The sequence below is a fragment of the Chelon labrosus genome, assembly GCF_963514085.1.
Source record: "Chelon labrosus genome assembly, chromosome: 5".
NCBI classification, from domain to species: domain Eukaryota; kingdom Metazoa; phylum Chordata; class Actinopteri; order Mugiliformes; family Mugilidae; genus Chelon; species Chelon labrosus.
This window is the reverse complement of record NC_140341.1, coordinates 19,508,467-19,528,054: the sequence shown is the minus strand read 5'-3', so window position 1 is coordinate 19,528,054 and position 19,588 is coordinate 19,508,467. Positions and strand designations below refer to the sequence as shown.

Sequence of the window (19,588 nt, the reverse complement as noted above, 5' to 3'; positions counted from 1 at the left end):
CTTCGCAGGTTCCTCATACATTAGGGTGATCTCAGCAGTTATTAAACACACTTTTTCTGCCTCTACTCAGCCAGCCTCAAGCACACTGATTTTGATCCGTGATGTGTCCTGGGTGTGTTCACACCTGTACATAAAGTTGGCCACTTGTGATAAGATTGCCCAGGATGGATGCTAATACAAGATCTGAACAGGGAAAATGGTTACTCACCTGGAATCATTCAAGAAATTATAAATTAACTACAATTCGTTTACTTCAAATGTTTCTAAACTAGCCACACAAATGTCAGGAAACTATGAGAGCACCATTAGTTATGATTGATCGCGCTTAGCTCTGTCATGCAAATTAATTCTAATTAAACCATTTCTCAAATTCAGATTACGGTTGTCAAATACGTTTGATCAGTCACAACAAATTATGTATTCCATCACTTCTTTGCCAGTGTATAGCCAGAGCACAAGCTAGCAATGAGTCGCTGTGTTGGGGTCATAGCCAAACACAGGGAAGGCTGGTTCAGTTTAATGAGCAGAGGGACGCCACTGCGTCAAGCCAAGCAGAAGTTTCAATGACAAGCATGTTTGAAAAGACTCGATCCAGTTAGTCTGCTAATCTCTGCCTAAAACAACAAAGCTATCAGCCTGTAATAAATTAACACTAGTGTAAAAGAAAAGGCCACCATGAGAAAATTCATTGCTTAAATAGCCAAATAATTCTATCTACTGAAAATACCACATTGTTGTAAATTTAGAATAGTGTTACTGACCAAAAAAGTAAGGATACATCCTTGCACAATCAGAATGAACTAAACATATGCACATAAACAATCTGCCTTTGTAAAGTTTGTATCACATTATGGAATTATTTGTATATAGGATTTGGCATATACTCTCCTGTTTAGACATTCTCCCAAATTAACTGAATCACACCAGATACCATGGTGACAGCTCAAGGTATAATGTAGTAGTGCATCACATACAGAAAAACCTGACATAAAGCGATGGTCAGGAGCCAGCCGATACAGGTAAGACTCTGCTAAAATAAACAGCACTAAGGTGAAGCTGAAGCTAGTCAGAGATAAAGAAAAGCAAGGGGGAAAAAAATCTGAACTGAGGTTTAGCATGTTCAAACATCATGCAACAAATACACACATGACACACACATACTATACATATATACACAAGACGCAGCGGCAGAGCAAACAGCCACTCTTATACCACAGTACCTGCTCAGCCAGTTTCCCTAACCTGTTGGGCTGACAGGACAGGGCAGGACAGATAAATAAAGATATATAGATATATATATGTAGATATATGTGTATTCATATAGGTAGACACAAACAGACACACTGAACAAACTCATGCAAAAAAATCACTACAGATTGGAAAAAAAAAAAACTCACAAAAATTAAATGTCCACACGAGAAAAGAAAAACATAGTGAGACTGAGAAGCTACTCAGTGAAACCTTACATCTGACAGAAAGAACTGTCAAAACATGAATAATTAAATATGATCTGTTAATATTTTAAACAGAATTTTGTATTTCAAAAGGTTTGTACGGTCTCATTTTTGCTTGCTAAAAAGCTGTGACAGGATGTGGAAAAATAAGATCATCCAATCCTACATTTTTCAATGTTTTTTTGGCTGTTTACAATTAATTATAGCATAGATTCATAGCCAGTTTTGACCCTACAATATTAATTCTCATACAGCCTTGACCTTCGCTGACCCTTCAGCCCTCTCCTCTTCCTCCTGCTTGTCCCTTAACCAGGTGCTTACCTGCAAACAGATGGCTACATTCACCCTGCAGCCGAAGGTGGTGCTAACGGCTCGCGGTGAAAGCCCCAAGTCTTTGAAGATCTTTGAGAAGGACTGAGTGAGGGATATTCGGGGCCTTTCCTCTGCTACCACCATGCAGGTACGCACACAAGACAGGTTCACATTTCGCAGCTGGGTGTGGGAAAAAAAGAAGAGTGGAATCAGCAAAAACTATGAACTTAGTATTTGTAAGACAGTTGTGGGAGCTGCATGTGAACTACCACCTGACAAGAGGCGTTTATTCATTAAACCACAGACATGATTTACAAGAAAAATTCCAATCTTAATCGGTGGACAGACACGGAGCAGTAAAGTGTTTCACCCTGGCTTTGTCTCAGTAATTACGCTGCAGTGGCAACAGCACCACAGGGAAAAGAAGAAACTGAAGAAAAGCTAAAAATTCTGTTGACGGTAGAGCTGCAGTTTAGAGCTGCTTCCCCTGTGATACGCTTCAACATCTGAAGAGACAAACTGACCCGTAGTGCTTCCGTCTGTGATCCCAGGCCCTTGGTGCACATCTCCATGACTGAATATGAGCAGAAAGTGACGCGTACTTTGTACTGGCTGACTGCAGAAAGCCAGAGAGATGCATTGCTCTCCAACTCCAGAGGGGGAACCAGGATTGACTGGTGGCCGGAGTATACACTAATAAAACAACATACAAGCAAACAGAGGGACTGAATGGTAATACAACAGACAAGAGGACAGTTTTCGTTTTAGACTTTTTTTTACCCAGCTGGCAGTTTACCTGCACAGGCACCAGAGGGCAAAGCCCAGGCCGCAGTAGGGGTCTAGACAGATGGCGATCTGCCGCGACGGATAGAGCTCACACTGCAGTTTAATGGAGCGACACAAGGCACTGGTGGCGGCATGAGACATCTAGAAGAGATGATGACACATAGAGGTACAAATGACGTATGGAATGTAACGTGTGGTGTAAAATTCAACTTTAAACAATGTAGTGTAAACGTCGAGGGATCCAACTCAACTTTCTCCATGCAAAATCTGAATAATGCAAAGTACGCTAGACTACTGATAACTCCAACTGGAGACGTAAAACTGTTTAGGTCTACTTTGCACCTAGTGATTAAAGTGAACATCAATGAACATCTATTGTTTTATTATGGTTTCTGATAATCTAATGCATCTGCTGACAGCAGACTGTAAGAAATAAGATATATTCACACTGTGCAAAAAAGGAGTAAAGAGTCTGATGACATCTGGGTATGACAACTGGATTCTGCTGAACAATAAATCTCCTTCAACATACCTTAACACCTGCTAGGATGCCAGTCGTGGACACACTGAAGTCCAGGTAAGCCAACATCTCTGGGGTCGGGGGCTTGTACATCTGGGGACTCTTCTTCCTGGGAAGATCATCTGCAGAACAAAGCAGATTTTTATTGCAGAAAATGCTAATTAATCACTTCCTCTTTGATGCTAACATGATAATATTAACTGAAGAGCCAGAGTGTGTGTGTAATTTACCTGTGTCCAGCACCTGGGGCCAACTCTTTACGTCCACAGCAGCAGCAGCCTCTTTGGATTTCAGCAGTTTCATTATTGCTTGGGTTGTCAGGATACACACTGACTTACTGACCTTTAACACACAGATACTACAGTATTACGACACACGGGTCACATTAACTGTTGACACAATCTTCAGTTAGACTGAAAAGTACCCCATCACAAAGTAACACAGAGCATTGACCGGTTTTATTGACTGTAGTAACTGTGTTGTGGGCCAACAAACAGAGTGTGGTACCTCAACGATCATTTTGACGGTGGGCAGGGTGGTAGCCAGGTTCTGTGGGTGTGGGGGTCTGACAGTGACAGGCACACAGCCAGCGTAGAGGCAGCCGTAGAAAGTGGCAATCAGGTCAGTCCCTGCATAAAAATGTCTAAATTTAGTGTTTTCCATTTGGACAATGGCGTAACAGTAGATTTACAACCGAAGCCAGAGACAGTGACAAAATACCTGTGATACTGTGTCTTAAAGGACTGAACTGAAAAGACACGTAGCACAAACACAGTAGACCTTTTTACCTGGTGGGTAGACGAGTGCTACGTGGTCCCCAGTATTTAGGCGTCCCATCAGTGCTGTGGCCACACGCTCTGCTCGCTTGTGCAGCTGCAAACAGGAAGCTGTGCTCGCCACTGTTCCCTGCAGAGCAAGTAAGTCACATTTATCGACACAACTGTCATCACCATCATTAATATTTATCAATCTGAAGATTTCATTTTAATATAAGTAAGAAAACTATGCTTCCAGAAAACACATTATTGTATTAACCATGATTCCTACACAATGAATGTATAGAATATAACCCTTCTTTAGTCAACCTAAAGTAAACACAATACCTTAGAATTGAGAACAAGGAAGAGAGGATGGTCTGGAGTGGCCTGGGCTCTCCACTGTAGCACATCCTGTATGTAGAGGAACTACAGGGGAGAAACAAAAGTTAAACTACAAAGGAATCACACAGCAAAGTCTGAAACTGACACAATGATGACTTTTTACAACAAGATAATCAATGTGAGAGCACAAAGTGTTTTTACAAAGAAATGACTGATACGAAACTGATGATGATGAGAGAAAGGGGTGTAAAGAATGACGGTAGAGGAATCTGAATTATATAATGACTGTTTTTATCCAGGTAGTTTTTGCCATAAAGGAAGTGTGAGCCTCTCCAACAGTCAAGTGTACTTCAGATTTCCCTCCCTCAGGTATGGATCCTTACCTGTGTCTGCTGTGTGTATGTGTATGTGTGTGCGTGTGTGAAGAGGTGCAGCGTGGGTGAAATGGGGATGACTATCTACCTTACGTGCCTGGTCATTGTCCTCTAGTTGTGCCACATCTCTCCCACAGGCTTGTGCTATCCTCTTGCCTGCCACCAAGTTGCCCACTATCATAGAAGCAGGACCAACCTCTGTCCAGCACAACCAAACCATTAGCGTCATCATACACGTCAGTGATATTCACACAGGCATTTACATTGTTATGAAATGAACATAGGAATACACGGGAATGTCTCTTATATTCTCAGAGTCTAAACTTGATAGTGGTCTACCTGGCTGTTTCTGTCTTGGCTTCGGCAGGTTGGTGACACATGTGTGAGGGCACATGAGGACGTTGCACGGGTGCAGGGAACCCTCCAGGAAACGCTGTTTGGTCTCAGATATATGGATTCCACCCAGAGGAGCCTTAGGAAGTGTGTTGGCAGGCACAAGAGCCAGGCAGTACACCCCAACCTGGTGGATGCTGTCTATGGCCTGATTTAAAGAGAAATAAACCAGAGGGATCAGTTAAATTTTTTCTCTTTTCTGTTTGCAGTCATAAAAAGGAAAAGGTAAATAAAGGCACAGGTCACTACTGCTACTTTGCATACATCAACGTGGACACATGGCTAATTAACCACATGCCACACTGAAGTCAGGACTGATCAGGACATGTTTAGATAGTTCAAGGTCTACTTCAGCACATTAGATGAAAACAATATTGCAGTACTTTCAAAGAGATTGATGATTGTTCAATTTTATATCAATCTCTAACACAGAACAGGCAAATGTGTAGCCCTTTAAATAAATGCCAGTGAGCATTAAGTTGTGAAATGGACAATAGCAGTCATTACCTGAAGCACACGACTCATCCACTGAAAGCTGTCTTCCTCTGAAGCATCCGGCCTCTGCTCTGCCACTACAACGATCCTCTCGTCGTGCAGCACCGACACAGAAAACACCGCTATCCTGGAGCACACAACCCAACACAACACTGTTACACTTGAGCTGTCCCGCTCAGTTCCTGGTGTCCTGTCAGTACGGTTGGAAAACAGTGCAGGAAACACTATCAATATAAAAGATTACACAAAGGTTTTTCAGGCTGCTTCTCTTTTACCTTCCCCTGTACACAAACTTCATGGGCTCCACAGCCAGTGCAGTAGCAACCACATCATCAGCATTATGTCTCCGGCCACTGACCACCATCAGTCCATCCATCTTCCCCACAATAAACACAAGACTGTCCTGGAAAAAGACATAAAGTAGATAAGGTTAGATTGGTAGGTATTAAGAAGTACTGAAAGAACAGTTCAAAGTTCATAAAGTGAGCTAGTGCTACGTGGAAATCGAAAACCCAAAATTGTTTCCTGTAGGCTTTTAACAGACGTCATTGCAGGTTGGCTTTATTACATCTGATTCTCTACTTCAGTGATTTAAAAGTGTATAAACATGAAAGATGCACGTCCAACAAGTAAAAATGTAATTTTTCAGACTAAAAGCTAATTCCACTATTCCACCAAAATGGCTGCACTGGAAAACTCAGACATTAATCTACAACCCTGGGCACAATAAATAAAAACTAAGACTACACACATGTGAAGGGTGAAGATTTGTTTTTGTGATTTTCTTTTGAAGGTTTCTCTTTATACTCATAAAAATATTATTGAGCTGTTGCTCTCTTTTTCTCAGCTAACAGTAATATATATATATATATATATATATGACATATAGTTGTTCAAAGCTCATCTGAGAAATTGAAACTTTTATTTAAACAAGAAGGTTAAAATAAGCAGATGAATGAGAAGGAACTTACTGGTCCCACAAAGCCCAGCAGGGAGGTTCTGGTGAAAGGTCTGTCAGTGATGGGAACCCCAGACGACATTACTGGGATAGTCTGCAACAAGATACAAGGCTGTTAACGGCACACATTCAAGAATGAACTATAAAAACTATCACTGTCCCTTCTTAAAATATCTCAAAGAGGTACACAATGAATGAATTTGCTAATAAATGTTTGATCTAAAAGAATGTCAAGGTTAATGTAGAGCTGCCATAAATGTGGAAATTAATTAAATTTACCCACCATCTAAAATGAGTCGGTGTTCATTTGAGAAAGAGTGTACCACTTAATTCATGAGCTCTAAATTTTGAACTGAAGCTTTTCTTCATTCATAATTGTGTCAAAATTACAAAATAGCCAAATTCAAAAATCACTTTCCCGTTCCAACAAAAAACTGCATTCTTTGTCACAACTGAACAGAAACAGAAATAATAAAACACTAACCTCAAAGATGTTCTTAGTCATGCCCGGAAGGCCGTAGTAAGCGACTCCAGTGCTACCTGAGCTCACGCAAATCTCTCCAACCTCGTCTGTTTGACACAGATAAGGTGTCCCTTCCACCCGCACCACGCAAACCACAGCTGGAGATGCAAAATAGATGGGCACAATGAATCGCTGTGATTAAACATTTCTGTTGTTACTTAGTTAAGGCAAAGGTTAATTTCAGTTGGATGCTGAGTTTTGTAAGAGGCATTTGAGGTGAATAGTTTTCTGTCATAAATACCTTGATACCTCAACATCAACAAATATTCTAAAGATGCCATTGAATGAAATAGCATTATGGGTAAATATTGTAGTGTCAACACACAGAAGTAAGAACAGTTTTGTTTTTCTCCTCTGCAGTATCAGTCAAAATCTGATCTGATCACCTCCTTCCACTGGGAACACATGGTGGTGTCAGTATGAAAATATCTATCATTCTTCTTTATCTTCAGCGTTTAATTCAGAAAAATGTTAATCAGCAGAGTGTCGAGTGTACTGTACCTCCAGGCATGACCTGTCCCACATCCTGCACTGTAAGGACAGAGAGTTTCTCCTCGGTGTCCACACGGATCACGCTGTGACTCAGCCCACCCATGGACAGCACGGCCTTCCCTGGAGGAGGAACGCCCATTTCTGGAGGTCTGTGGGACACACACATTACTACACGTGTTACTGAACATAATGGCACACATGAAAGACTTGAAGTTAATGACAGCTGTTAGAACGCTGACTGAGTTATTCGTTTTAATTTCCCACTGTCTTTGATGGCATCCATTGTCTTAGTGTAAAGACATTATTACAGTACTAACATCTAAAATGTGAAAAAATTTGATGGCCGTGTGAATTTAAGACACTCTGTGTCTAAAAAAAAAGGTTAAAAATAGAGCAAGCTTCTTTTCTTGAAGCATGTGTTTTTAGTTTGACAGCCATCCTAATCCTCATCCAAAGCTGAGAGCTCCACTGTCAACAGAAAGCTGTAAAATCCTAGAGTCTGTCACTATGTTAAATAAAAGTCCCCTTTCCTCCATGCAGGATCAAGTGGATGCTGCAAGCACAGTGTGACATAACAGCACAGTAATGCAAAGCGGTGGCAGGTCGCTTTTGTTCTAAACGGGTGCAGTAACAGAAGCTCACCTGCGGATGGCGACAGTCATGGCTTCTGAAGAGCCGGCACATGGACAGATCACCTCAGGTCGCAGCCCACGTGCCTGAAACACGTTGAGGAAGGCATCACAGGAGGATATCGACCCTGTGGTAACACGCACAGTCAGTCAAATATATGTACAAGCAAACAAATCAATATTAATGTCTCATGACCTCAGGGTGTGATTTTATTCAATGAGCCTCTGCAGATGGACTCACATGGGTTGGCTCCGTCAGCTACAATCAGCATGCGCAATGAGCTCAGGCTGATGTCTCTCTGGTCTCTCTGGGCCAGCAGGGACCAGTGCATGTCCCTCGACTTCACCACTGCCACTCGTGCTGCACAGGGAGACACAAAGACAAAGAGACAGGCTGACAATGGAATCACCCAAACAAGACCTGTGCCATTCAGCTTTAGAGCCAATCACAGACGACAAACTCTGACAGCAAATAGCAGCTCAGTCTGAATCAGCTGCCAACAGGTGACTCAGCAGGGCTCAGACCAAACAGTGGATGAATATTATCCAGCGCAGCAGGACTCCTGTCCTGCCCTGTCCTTTACCTCCACTGGGTCAATACAGCTGAACTAGGGATCAATGGGTCCAACAAACTATCACTGTAATCCATCCACCACTGTCAAATAACACGGTAAAGTTAAACATGCTCTCTCTCTAGAAGTCAAACTTGGCCTTCAGATGCAACAAACAGCTGTTTCCAAGTATAGAATAATACAATGCACTGTGGCAATTAACTACAATTCAAATCAAATTAGGCTGATATCCTGTACTAAATCCATCTTAATTTCACAAAGCAGAAAGAGTGGCTGGTGAAAATTGACCCTCACCCTTGTATGCGTGAACCTTCTGTATCCAGGACAGCGGGTTGACTTTCATCAGGGAGTAGGGAATGCTGATCACGTGCATCCGATTCATGACACTCTGCCATGAGAGCGGGAAAGCATCAGATAAGCTCCAAAATATGTCGCATCACAACTACATCATGTCACTATAAACAAGATTTTATCACTTGAGTAAAAAATATGTCAGTTTGTGCTACTACTACTGCTGCTGTGAGTGTAGGAATTTAAGTGTGTAACAGTAAGTCATGCATGAGCTGTATGTAAATACCATCACAAGTTTCATTCCTGTTGATCACAACCGTAGGTTTGAAACTTTTCGATTATGAAGAAATTATTTTTTTTTCCTATCTTAATTAGTCTGTATGTATTTACATAACGATAAATCTCTCATAGGGAAGACAGTGAGATGACTCAGACATTATTATTAACAAACTGAGCACAGATCTCCTACATCACCAATCATACAATGATCCTTAGAGTTAGCAGAGAACACTTACAGTGAGAACGCCATGCCATAATCCTGCCTCTCTCTTGAAGTCCAGGACGTTCGTTATGGTCTCAGCTACAAATAAAAAAAGATTTTGCCAACGTTAGTTATGGCAGAAAGGACAGAAAACATTTTACATTTTAATTTTTTCATTGAAACTGTTATAAATTCATAGTTACTTAGTAAAGAACGAATTCTAACTAGGAGCAGTGGCTTAGTCAAACTAAGTTTTAGAAACAGATCTGCAGAGTCTCTAGAGGCTGTTGGTGCAGTTATTTAGAGCAAAACTGGGGCACTGGAGGAAAAAGATGTGCCTTGTGTTCTCTTTCTTTTAAAGCAGACATGACCCAGGTTTGACAGCATGAAACACAACCAACTGAGCTGCTGCATATATCAAACTGTAATTACACCTGATCTGTACACGATGGGAAGGGAGATCATGCATTAAAAACAGGTTTATGCAATGAACATGATCCATTTTATCTAACCTGCTGGATCAATATGAAAATAATAGAGTAACATGGACCAATTTCAAAATATAAACCCTTATAAAGGAGGTTTACGTTCATATATTTCTTTATTATGATTACTAGAGTAGGTATCATATTTTTTCTAAAACTACCTACTACAACCAGCTGGATGCTTTTTTTTATATGACTGATAAATGAATAAATGACAGAGAAAACACAGGGCACAACTACGTCTGAGTTACTGACAAGTAAACGCTGACTTCTCCTCACCTTCAGTGTAGCCACAGGCCTGTGTGAGGGCATGACAGTGAGCCAGCATAGCTGAATTGGACACTGTGATCCCCATGGTGCTTCCTTCTTTGCTGGTTTTATACTGGACGTAAGAAACATGGAAAAATATTATATATCACAGTTTCATTTCAAAAGAATGAGCTAAATAAATGAAACGAAAACAAATTACAATCCATCTTCATTTTATTAATATTGCACATTCTTGAGTCGAGCAGCACTTACTTCTATATAAGCTATGTCATTACTGGCTTCCCGTATTGGAGGATGCCAGTCTTTTGGAGGCTTCACAACATGTTTTCCATCTGTCACAAACCACAGCAACCGCGGCCAGCCTGCAGAGACACAGCCATGAAATAAGTTCAAACCAAATGAAACTATACGCCCAGTCAAAATGAAAATAAAACCGGCTGTACCTTTGAAAGTGGCTACCTCCCCCGTTTGTGCTTTGGGCAGGCCTTTCTGACAAGCGTCGGTGGTCAGTGCCAACGTGACACCACAGCTGCCCAACAGGAAGCCAATCTGTTGACTTCCTGCATCCTGGGGGACCAAAGAGGATGAAAAACGACTTACTACATACTGGCAAACTTTGGAAAACAGTGTCTGTAACACAACAATCAACTATTAAGAACAATCAACCTCAGAAAGAGAAAAGAGATGCACTGAGGGAATGTGGGAATTGTTAATGGAGAGAAAGGAGGCCAGTGACTGAGGAAGAAGAAACCTCATAGCAAGGTACATCAAAGCAGCAGCAGGTAAGAAATCAGATTGACGGCCAATCACTATTAAAAATTCTACTGCTGCGCATCAAAGACCGATTGTAGCAGGAATGAAACCAAAGATCTGACAAACACTAACTCATATTTGATTGGCTGTGCAAATCAGTTTAAAGCTGGAGCCATGCTGAGCGAACCGTACTGCTCATAAAAGAGGCATGGAGTGGGAGGGAAAAGAGAGAGAAGGAGAAATAGAAATAGTGTAGCGATAGAGAGGGAGAATGGGGGGATAATAATAGAAAAAGAAGAAAAGAAAGCAGAATACAAAGAGAGCAGGACTAACAAGCGGAGTTGACAGAGCGAGCATACGAGTTTCTGACTCCTGAGAACAGTTGGCCTGTGATCTAATATTTTGACGAGAATTACACATCATTTCACCTCAGTCAAATCTCATTAATTACAGCACAGTGTCTGCCAACAGCGTGCTTTCAAAGGGCAATCAAGAACAGGCATTAATATTCAGCCTGTGTAACTAATGTGGATGAATTTGGTTTAGATTGAGATGATGGATGTGTTGGAAACTGCGACGCATTCTTAGTTCTCTGTAATTAAACATTCAAGATATAATGCTGCTGTTGTCAGATAATGACAAATTTGCACAAATGAGGTGCTCTTGAGGATCAAAACTCGGATATTTAAATAAACTATCAATACTAATATAAAAAAAAAAAAAAAGAAACATCTGGTCTGAGGTCTGGGCCTGTCTTGTTTGCCCTCAAATTTTCTGGGGTCAAACGTCCAGCAGGGGTCAGTGCTGCTCTGATCTGTGTAAATCACACAAAAATGTCAAAAAAAAAACAACACACATTCCCAGGAGGTTTGCCTTTACCTTTCGGGTTAGCGGCACTTCAATAGGCACTGGTACCAGCTCTGCTAGGAGGCAGCCGTAGAAGGCCACCATGAACATCACTGGATCATTGTTGGGGAAAACTAGTGCAACCTACAGGTGTGTCAAAATATACCACAGATTAGTCACTTTAATGTAATTCCTCTTTCAAGTACTGATGTGGAAAACAAAGGGCATGGTGTACAACAAATATTATGAACAGTATTTGAAACGCAAAGTAGTAATATTGTATTTGTACAGTTGTAGTTTTTGTAATTTAAACATTCAATTGAATCAAAAACAGTTAGAGTTATAATGTCTAACCATTGGCGGTGCTGATAGATGGATTGTGGTACCTTCAGATAGGGTCATGCTAGCTTGTAATACAGCAGGTTCTATTTTATTGTATTTGATTTTCAGTAAATAAAATTCCCTGATGACTATTGAACACAGTTTTATGTCATGACTTACTCTGTCTCCAGGCACGAGCAAAGGCTCATTTCTGGTGCTCAGCTTGTTAAGAAGAGTGTAGGCCAGTTTCTGACTGCGGGTCCAAAGTTTACCTACAAAAGTTAATACATAGTGTCGAGCATTTCCTTTGAATCAGCAAATCAGTATTTTAAACCCACAGCACAGCTCTGTCTGACGTCAGATCACAAAAACATATGCAGACATAAATAATGGATGACGAGGCGGTACTGGATTCTGGGCTAGTGAACCACAGGTTGACACCTACCATAGGTGAGTGTGTAGACGGGCTTGCCAGCATTGTCGAGTGCTGTCAGACAGGGGCTCTTGGGCTGAGTGGTGCCCCACCTTTGTAAGGCTGCTGGCAAAGACGGAGGCCAGTTGGTGACAACCCCGAGAGGCTCTCCTTCCAGAGGACTCATCTGCTGGCCTTCTGGCTTTGGCTGGTTGGGATCTGGCTGCTGGACTAAATACATGGAGAGAGAACAGGACATCTTTGTAAAGAATAGGATTAAAGTAGAATTGGCTCCTGAGCTGAGAAAGAGGACTTGTGTGCCTGTTGAGTTTAGTGAAATTTGTGAATTAAACAACACTCTTAAAGCAAGGTATGATAATATAGGAAGTGTGACATTAAAAGAAGGGAATTGAGGATTAAAGGTGAGCTCTGTCCTCTCATTTGGCCCACAATACCTGTTCCTGTGTAAACTTTGAACCACTGCTCAATGAAAAGCTCAGGCCTCCAAGCACCCTACTTGCTTTTTGATTTAACGTCCTTGCCTCCATCACTATTCTTATTTCACACACTCTGAACTCTCTCTCTCTCTCTGATAAGTGGAATTCAGAGCTGTTTAACTGAGCTGCCAAGCTGTATCCTCGCCAAATACAACATGAACAGATTGCATTTGGCCAGCTGTCATTTCACCTTTGAGTGTTTTTCTGCTCACACCAAGCAGACCACCAACGGCTGCCATACCACAGCCTCTGTGCAGAAATCTACGAGGGTTTAATATGACCTGCTGATGTATGACTATTCCTGCCACATTCTCACTTGGGTGATGTTTTTTCAGAGTGGCAGAGTACCACCCAAAACCCACGACGGTAGAGGAAATGGCTGTACAGGGCTGGTCCTCTGGGCGTGTGTACTCAGCATTCTTTAACACCTGGTGGTCTCAGCTCCACAGAGAGAAATGACCACCACTGATCTAAAAGTGTATCTTAACTGTTGTTGAGGTCTGGTAAGGTCACTGCCACAGTTTTATCTTGGTCGGAACATAAATTAGACAAATAAGCAACGCTGGAGTTAGGAACCTTGTCCAGAAACTACAGGAATCTTAAAAGCGATTTCCTTTATGCTCAAGGGTCAGAGGCATTTTTGTCAAGTTCAGCATTTAACCACTAAAATCTCTGATCAGCATGCTGAAATTGGCTTATTGATTCAGTAGAAGTAATGAAAGTATTTTCGGGCCAGCTTACCGTCCATAAGCTCCTCAAAGTCGTCGACGAAGAACTCGCGCAGTGGCGGACGCTTTGGTCTCTTCAGTGTGTTGAGCAGCTGCTGGATTTTGTTGGAGACCCGACTGTTGACTGGAACACCTACAAAATGAGTTTGAAAGGGGTGAAAAGAAAAACGTTGGGCGAAATAAACATGGCGAGACAAAGATGGGGAGAAGAGAAACACAGACATGAAAAAGAAGGATATCAGAGTGGAAGACAGATGCAATGGAGCATGTGGGAGAAAGGCGTGTGTAGGCAGATTGATTGAGAGATTGATGAGTTAAAGGAGAAGGGGATGGATAAGAGGAGGACAGATAAGAAAAGAGAAGAGGTCAGTGTGGTGTTCTAATGAGACACAGAGGACAACCAGCTGTCACTCATGCTGTGGCAAGGCAACAAAACAGTGGACCGGAAGGACCTCTACAGTCACCTGGAGGTCACAGTCTTTCTGTCTCGAATCACTGACAATCCTCACAGGATAAAAAATCAGGAAACTGAGCTGCCTCGCCTGCTGCCTAGCAACACAGATGTCCCCTCTGCAGCAAGTGATTGCCTTAAAATGTGTATGTTCCACAAAAATTCAGATGAGAGGCTAGCATCAGCTCATTATCAGTCAGGTCCAAGCGTATCTAAATCATGAGATCCTCAAAAAGCATAATCTCAGAGACATGGACCATTGCCAAGACAACAGAAGTTGAACAACAGAGCAGGAGGAGACAGAATGAGAAAAAACACACTAGATGAGTTGTCCAGTTAGACATCCGTCACATTTCAGATATGAATTCAGACTAAAATAATCATCAGACATAACTTCCACCAATGACTTCATATTTGGAGGGGGGGCTAGACATTCCAGACAGCCACAGGAGTTGAAGGCCACAGCTGCACACAGCTAGCCTGATCCATCTTACTATAATAAGCCTGGCCGAGACAGACTCTGCCTCCTCATGTAGGGACAGATGTACTGGGAGTAGACGCGTGGGGGTCAGTGCAGCACCTGATGGGCCAATTAGAAAGCCCCCGTCGACACACGGGCTCTGAACCCCACCCATTCACCGGTTTCACAGCCAAGTACACCCGCCTATTAAAATGACTATAATTAACAGTTTCATGATTGTTTAATTTATACATCTACAGCATTCAATTACTAGAGCAAACACTGGCTGTGGCTTCAATGAACAGCATTTACTCATAAACTAAGACCATAACAAAGATGGAGTTAAACAATAAGGCTAGTGTCATTCTATATTTTATTCACTTAAGACAAATAAATTCATGAATATGAAAACTGTAGCAGGCCTCATTTAAAGAGTATATATTTGCATAGGTGTATTTATTTGGGACTATTTTCAGCCATGTATTAACATATATTAATTAAGCAGGAGGCGACGTGAGACTGAAATAAATTATAGTGCCCCTGGTCATGATCATAATGAGGGAGCATGTCACCCATTGCTACAGTCTGGACCTTTTGACAAACGTCTGTAGACAACAATGGAAGTCAGTGACACAGAGGAAGATGTTTTAGTAGGCTTCAGATACACAGAATACTCAGTAGGATTAATGTGCACTTTGTTTTGGTCTTTACATAGGAGATGTTGCAAAAAAAAAAAAATAGAATTTGTGTTTAACAAGAGTGATCAAGACAAACAAACACAGCGTCAGTTCATGTGTTGATATTAAAATGCCAACAGTGCCAGGCGTCTGCAATCGAAGAAGCTGCTGTGCGGCTGCAGGCTAACATCTGGTGTCACGAGATGCAGTGAGGAACATAAACTGACAGGTTTCCCAGTCTGAGATAAGAATGCATGCTAATTATTCACAAGCCCAAGCAAACAGTCGCACCTGTCAGGGAAAAGACCTTCACACAATCTGACTCGACACAAACCATCCTGAGAACATTCTGGTCAGACGTCGCTTGAAGTCGCTACACGTGGTAAGGCCTCCGCGACACACTCAGCTCCACAAACGCACACACACACACGACACCGTGTGACTGAAATCAGTGTAGCTTTGCTTTTATCTTATGTAAAAAACACACTCTGGACAAGTGCGAGACCCGACAGTGGAGGCGGAGGCAGAAAACACAAACACACACTGACACGAATGCACACGCAGCAGAGTGCACATATAGCAGACTGCCATAGAGTTGGAGGAACAGTTATAAATACCATCAATTAAAGTGAGGGATCCTTCACCTCTCCACTCACAGCCTAGAGGAGAGACACATCAGGATGTCAATGAAACAAGCCTCCGAACTTTCTGTGCGTGTGAACGTGTGAGAAATCTACCAGCTGCCACATGTAGGTGAGGGTCGACTTGTGAAGAGCGCAGACTGTTGCTGCACCACGACTTTTTCCGATCTTGTTTTTTTTGTCACTTTTTAATTAACCATCTAGGACAACTTGCATATGAGTTGTGTGTTTGAAACATCTTGAATACTATGCAGGGACAAAAGCGACATCTTTTAAAAGTCCATAGATTTAACAACTGTCTTCACATTTGTGTGTCAGCCAGGTCGGCCGGTTTAGAGTATATGAATTCTGCTGAATGAATGAAGATGGAAGGATGACAGGATGACAGTGGAGCTGCTTTTATGTGCTGGAGAACCTGATTCTCATCTGTAACAAATGCCTGTAAGCAATAATCTTATTAAAAAAGCCTTAATTTTAGGAGTAAAGCACCTCGTAAACTGCTGGTAAACTGATATTTTATGCAGCATATTGACACCATCCTCGTTGGGTTATTTTCCTACCTACCTCGTTATACCTCACGTGGTATTTATTCACACTGGTGGCTGGATGCATACAAGACTAGGCAACGTCTGAATTGTGTTTGGATGCTGTTCAAATTTCATATTTTCAACTACATGGTGAGAAGGAGGCAAAAAAATCGGCCCGTATAATCTGAAATCAGTTAGAAATGGAGCTGATTTTTCAGGGGGATTGGAGAAGTGTGCTGTGACCATGTGAGAGGGTCAGTAGTCAGTAGCTCGTGCCAGTCAGACAGGCCGACTGACTAAGGGGAAGACAGAGGGACAGACAGCAGGGGAGAAAGGAGAGGGGAGGTGACTTTCTGTGTGTCTTTGTGGAAATGTGTGCGCGAGTAGGAAACTCACCATCTGCGGTCTCCATGACGCTGGTGTGGTGGTTGTAGCTGCGGGACATGCCTCGCATCGAGGCCACCTGGGGCCGCTCCGCATGAAGCGAGGAGCGCTCCGACAGCCCCGTCACGTCTGGGGGCGCTGAGTGGTTATCTGTGATGAGTGGGGTGTCGGGGGTTAAGATGTCAAACGCCAAGCTTAGTTTGGGCTGTTGCAACTAAAGTATTTGAAACTCTACTTCATGGGTTAGCAAACAAACTGCTCAACAGCTTAGGGACTTGACTGAGAGCCCGAGAACCTTAATGTCATCTGGAATGACTAATGTTAACTGCAGAAGAGACAAATTTCACATTTCACCTCCATCCTAACTCCCTGCCACCATAATGAATGAATATATCTTCATCAGACACACTCTCCTCAGTGACTAACAAATCTGTCTGTCTTGACTAGATGGTGATAGATTTTATTTGTCCTGAATTTTTAGCTTTCGTTGATAAAATGATGCCAAGACTGAACCAAATCCTTGTTATGATCTCCATGGGATATCCAATGCAACAGCTCGGTATTTATTTAAGACTATAGTGGTTAGTTTTTGGTGACAGTGTGAGAGGGATGTTAATTAATTAAAATATCCTGAATTATGTAGCCCCATTCATACTCTGTAGCAGGATCAATAAAACTGAACCGTATAATTTTTAGAAACTCAGATTTTATGGCCGAGCTGCAGTACTCGACAGCACGTCATCCTTGAGAAGTGATGGTATGGAGCAGTGGGAACTCGAGTCTAAACTGGTAGATGCTAAAGTGGAAAGCAACTTTTATTAGAACCAACACAATCATGGCCAGCTCACTTTGAGAACTGTGGGTTCACCAACTACTACAGCACAAATGTGTGATTTTAAATCCAAAGCTAAAATGTTTGTGCATGATACTTGTTGTCACCGTCTAGCTTTTTGTGGGGAACAGGGTAACATGTGAGATTTATTTACAGCTTCATTCAGCACCAGTCACTGCTCCTACTTTACGATAGCAACCTTGAGGGGAGACGAGCTGGGATAAATAAATAAATAAATAAATAAATAAATACAGACACCTCCCTCCTATCGTTGTGGAAGCAACACATACTTGCACACTTGAACGCACATAAGTAAGCAAGACACCATCTCACGTTGCTGCCGCAGACAGACTGATGGTGATAAATCCACTGAATCTTATTAACTAGCTTGTGACACTCACATGGCAACACGGAGCGAGCGGTTTTGACAGAGATGAGGCTGCGAGCTTTTTCACATGAATGAATGACAGTGAGATGGCAGACGGCGACAACTAATTAGAAAGACATGAAGTAAAACTCCTTAGCTGGCTGCCTTTGTCTTGCCGTCATCAAGCGCTTTAGTGTATCTGGAGGAAGATAAGGCCTCCGAAGTAACACATGCGAAGGACAATGCTGTCTGTCTGCGATTACGCTATAGCATCAGGAAAACAGTCTGCACGACATAATACAGGTTAAGATGTTCCCTTTGATATGACAGAAAATCTGACTGGCTAGCAGTTATCATATTCACCAAACCTCTGCTGAAATCAGCAAATGGAAGACAATGGAAAAAGTCTAAAAATCGGTCTTCAGAATTCATGTGATTGATTCTCTATGTATATTTCAGAGTTCATGTAAGAATCTATATACAGTGGATGTAAAAATTAATATCTGTGCAGCTAAGAAAGGGGTTCTGCAGGCTCAACAACTGCGTCTGAAGTTAATTGTTTTGTGAATGTCAAGATTATAACCCGAACCTCAGACAGCACTGAGGTAACTAGTTGAAAGAAAGAAAACAGTAACATCGGCCAAACTATCTGTGAAGCCGTGTGAGGCTGTGTGTGTCACTGACCGAGCTGGGTGTGTGCCATGAGGTCGGCAAGTGCGGTAGCCGCGGCGTTGGCGTTGAGGGCTGCGTGGGCAGTGGTGTTGGTGACGGATCTCCCTCCCGGGTGGGATGAGGTGGATGACGCGGAGGATGAGGTGGACGAACCCTGGATGACACGGTTAAACCAGTGCTCGACGGCGGGGTGGCCGTGGCCCTGGTAGGGCGTGGAGGTGGCCAGACGTCCCTGCCGGCGTAGCGAGCCCTCGTCTTCTGACGCTGAGGAGGTGTCTGCGTTTGACAGGTCAAGACAGGGCAGCGTCATAACAGTGACCCCAAAACAAAAACAGGATGGGAGTGCGAGCAGTGAAACACTCCTGCAGGGTTTAGATGATATGCAGATGATACATTATTCTACTTATACATACTGGACAAAGTACATATAAGCCAGTGGAATGACGACATGATTTTGATGGAAATGGAAGTTAACAGACTGATGGATGTTTGTTTTTAAGTGACTGATATTTAACTGTCTGGAAAAACAGCCACACTATGACACTACAGGTATACATGTATTATATTATATGATAGTGTTTGTAGATGTGAAGGGAAGATAAATTAGGTCTTGTATGTTGAGCTGCTGTCATGTTCAAAGATTTTAAGAACATTACCTAACTTATACTGGTGGTTCTGCTTCAAGAAAAATAGCTACACACTGTACTTGCACATAATATGAAGACACAAACAGCAGTAGCCTAAAAGAGAATTGTGGAAAAAATAAATAAATAATGTAGTGCACTATTATTTGGACTCCAACTCAGCCACTAATGAGTTTAACACCACTTGGGGCAACGGGGAGCAGTTGGTCTCATCAAAGACTGCCCAAACAGAAACTTAAAG

The 19,588-nt window shown here is 42.2% G+C and overlaps 1 protein-coding gene across 4 annotated transcripts in view; it reads right to left on the bottom strand.

Moving 5' to 3' along the window:
• dip2a (disco-interacting protein 2 homolog A) overlaps positions 1-19,588 on the bottom strand; it is a 76,767-nt gene that overhangs the window by 4,543 nt on the left and 52,636 nt on the right. Inside the window, exons 5-33 of one of the 4 annotated variants that reach the window (XM_084544349.1) lie at positions 18,716-18,979; positions 16,845-16,982; positions 13,706-13,825; positions 12,501-12,698; positions 12,236-12,327; positions 11,768-11,878; positions 10,579-10,702; positions 10,388-10,497; positions 10,145-10,247; positions 9,415-9,479; positions 8,903-8,996; positions 8,278-8,397; positions 8,050-8,164; positions 7,417-7,556; positions 6,877-7,013; positions 6,406-6,486; positions 5,710-5,837; positions 5,447-5,561; positions 4,886-5,087; positions 4,635-4,744; positions 4,176-4,256; positions 3,861-3,978; positions 3,580-3,701; positions 3,303-3,414; positions 3,085-3,194; positions 2,563-2,693; positions 2,291-2,459; positions 1,776-1,946; positions 1,221-1,250 (exon numbers count right to left, since the gene is read on the bottom strand). In XM_084544349.1, the coding sequence (XP_084400475.1) occupies positions 1,221-1,250; positions 1,776-1,946; positions 2,291-2,459; positions 2,563-2,693; positions 3,085-3,194; positions 3,303-3,414; positions 3,580-3,701; positions 3,861-3,978; positions 4,176-4,256; positions 4,635-4,744; positions 4,886-5,087; positions 5,447-5,561; positions 5,710-5,837; positions 6,406-6,486; positions 6,877-7,013; positions 7,417-7,556; positions 8,050-8,164; positions 8,278-8,397; positions 8,903-8,996; positions 9,415-9,479; positions 10,145-10,247; positions 10,388-10,497; positions 10,579-10,702; positions 11,768-11,878; positions 12,236-12,327; positions 12,501-12,698; positions 13,706-13,825; positions 16,845-16,982; positions 18,716-18,979 (3,611 nt within the window). The remainder of the gene's footprint in view (positions 1-1,220; positions 1,251-1,775; positions 1,947-2,290; positions 2,460-2,562; positions 2,694-3,084; positions 3,195-3,302; positions 3,415-3,579; positions 3,702-3,860; positions 3,979-4,175; positions 4,257-4,634; positions 4,745-4,885; positions 5,088-5,446; positions 5,562-5,709; positions 5,838-6,405; positions 6,487-6,876; positions 7,014-7,416; positions 7,557-8,049; positions 8,165-8,277; positions 8,398-8,902; positions 8,997-9,414; positions 9,480-10,144; positions 10,248-10,387; positions 10,498-10,578; positions 10,703-11,767; positions 11,879-12,235; positions 12,328-12,500; positions 12,699-13,705; positions 13,826-16,844; positions 16,983-18,715; positions 18,980-19,588) is intronic. The other 3 variants (XM_084544350.1, XM_084544347.1, XM_084544348.1) reach the window with 3 other exon arrangements.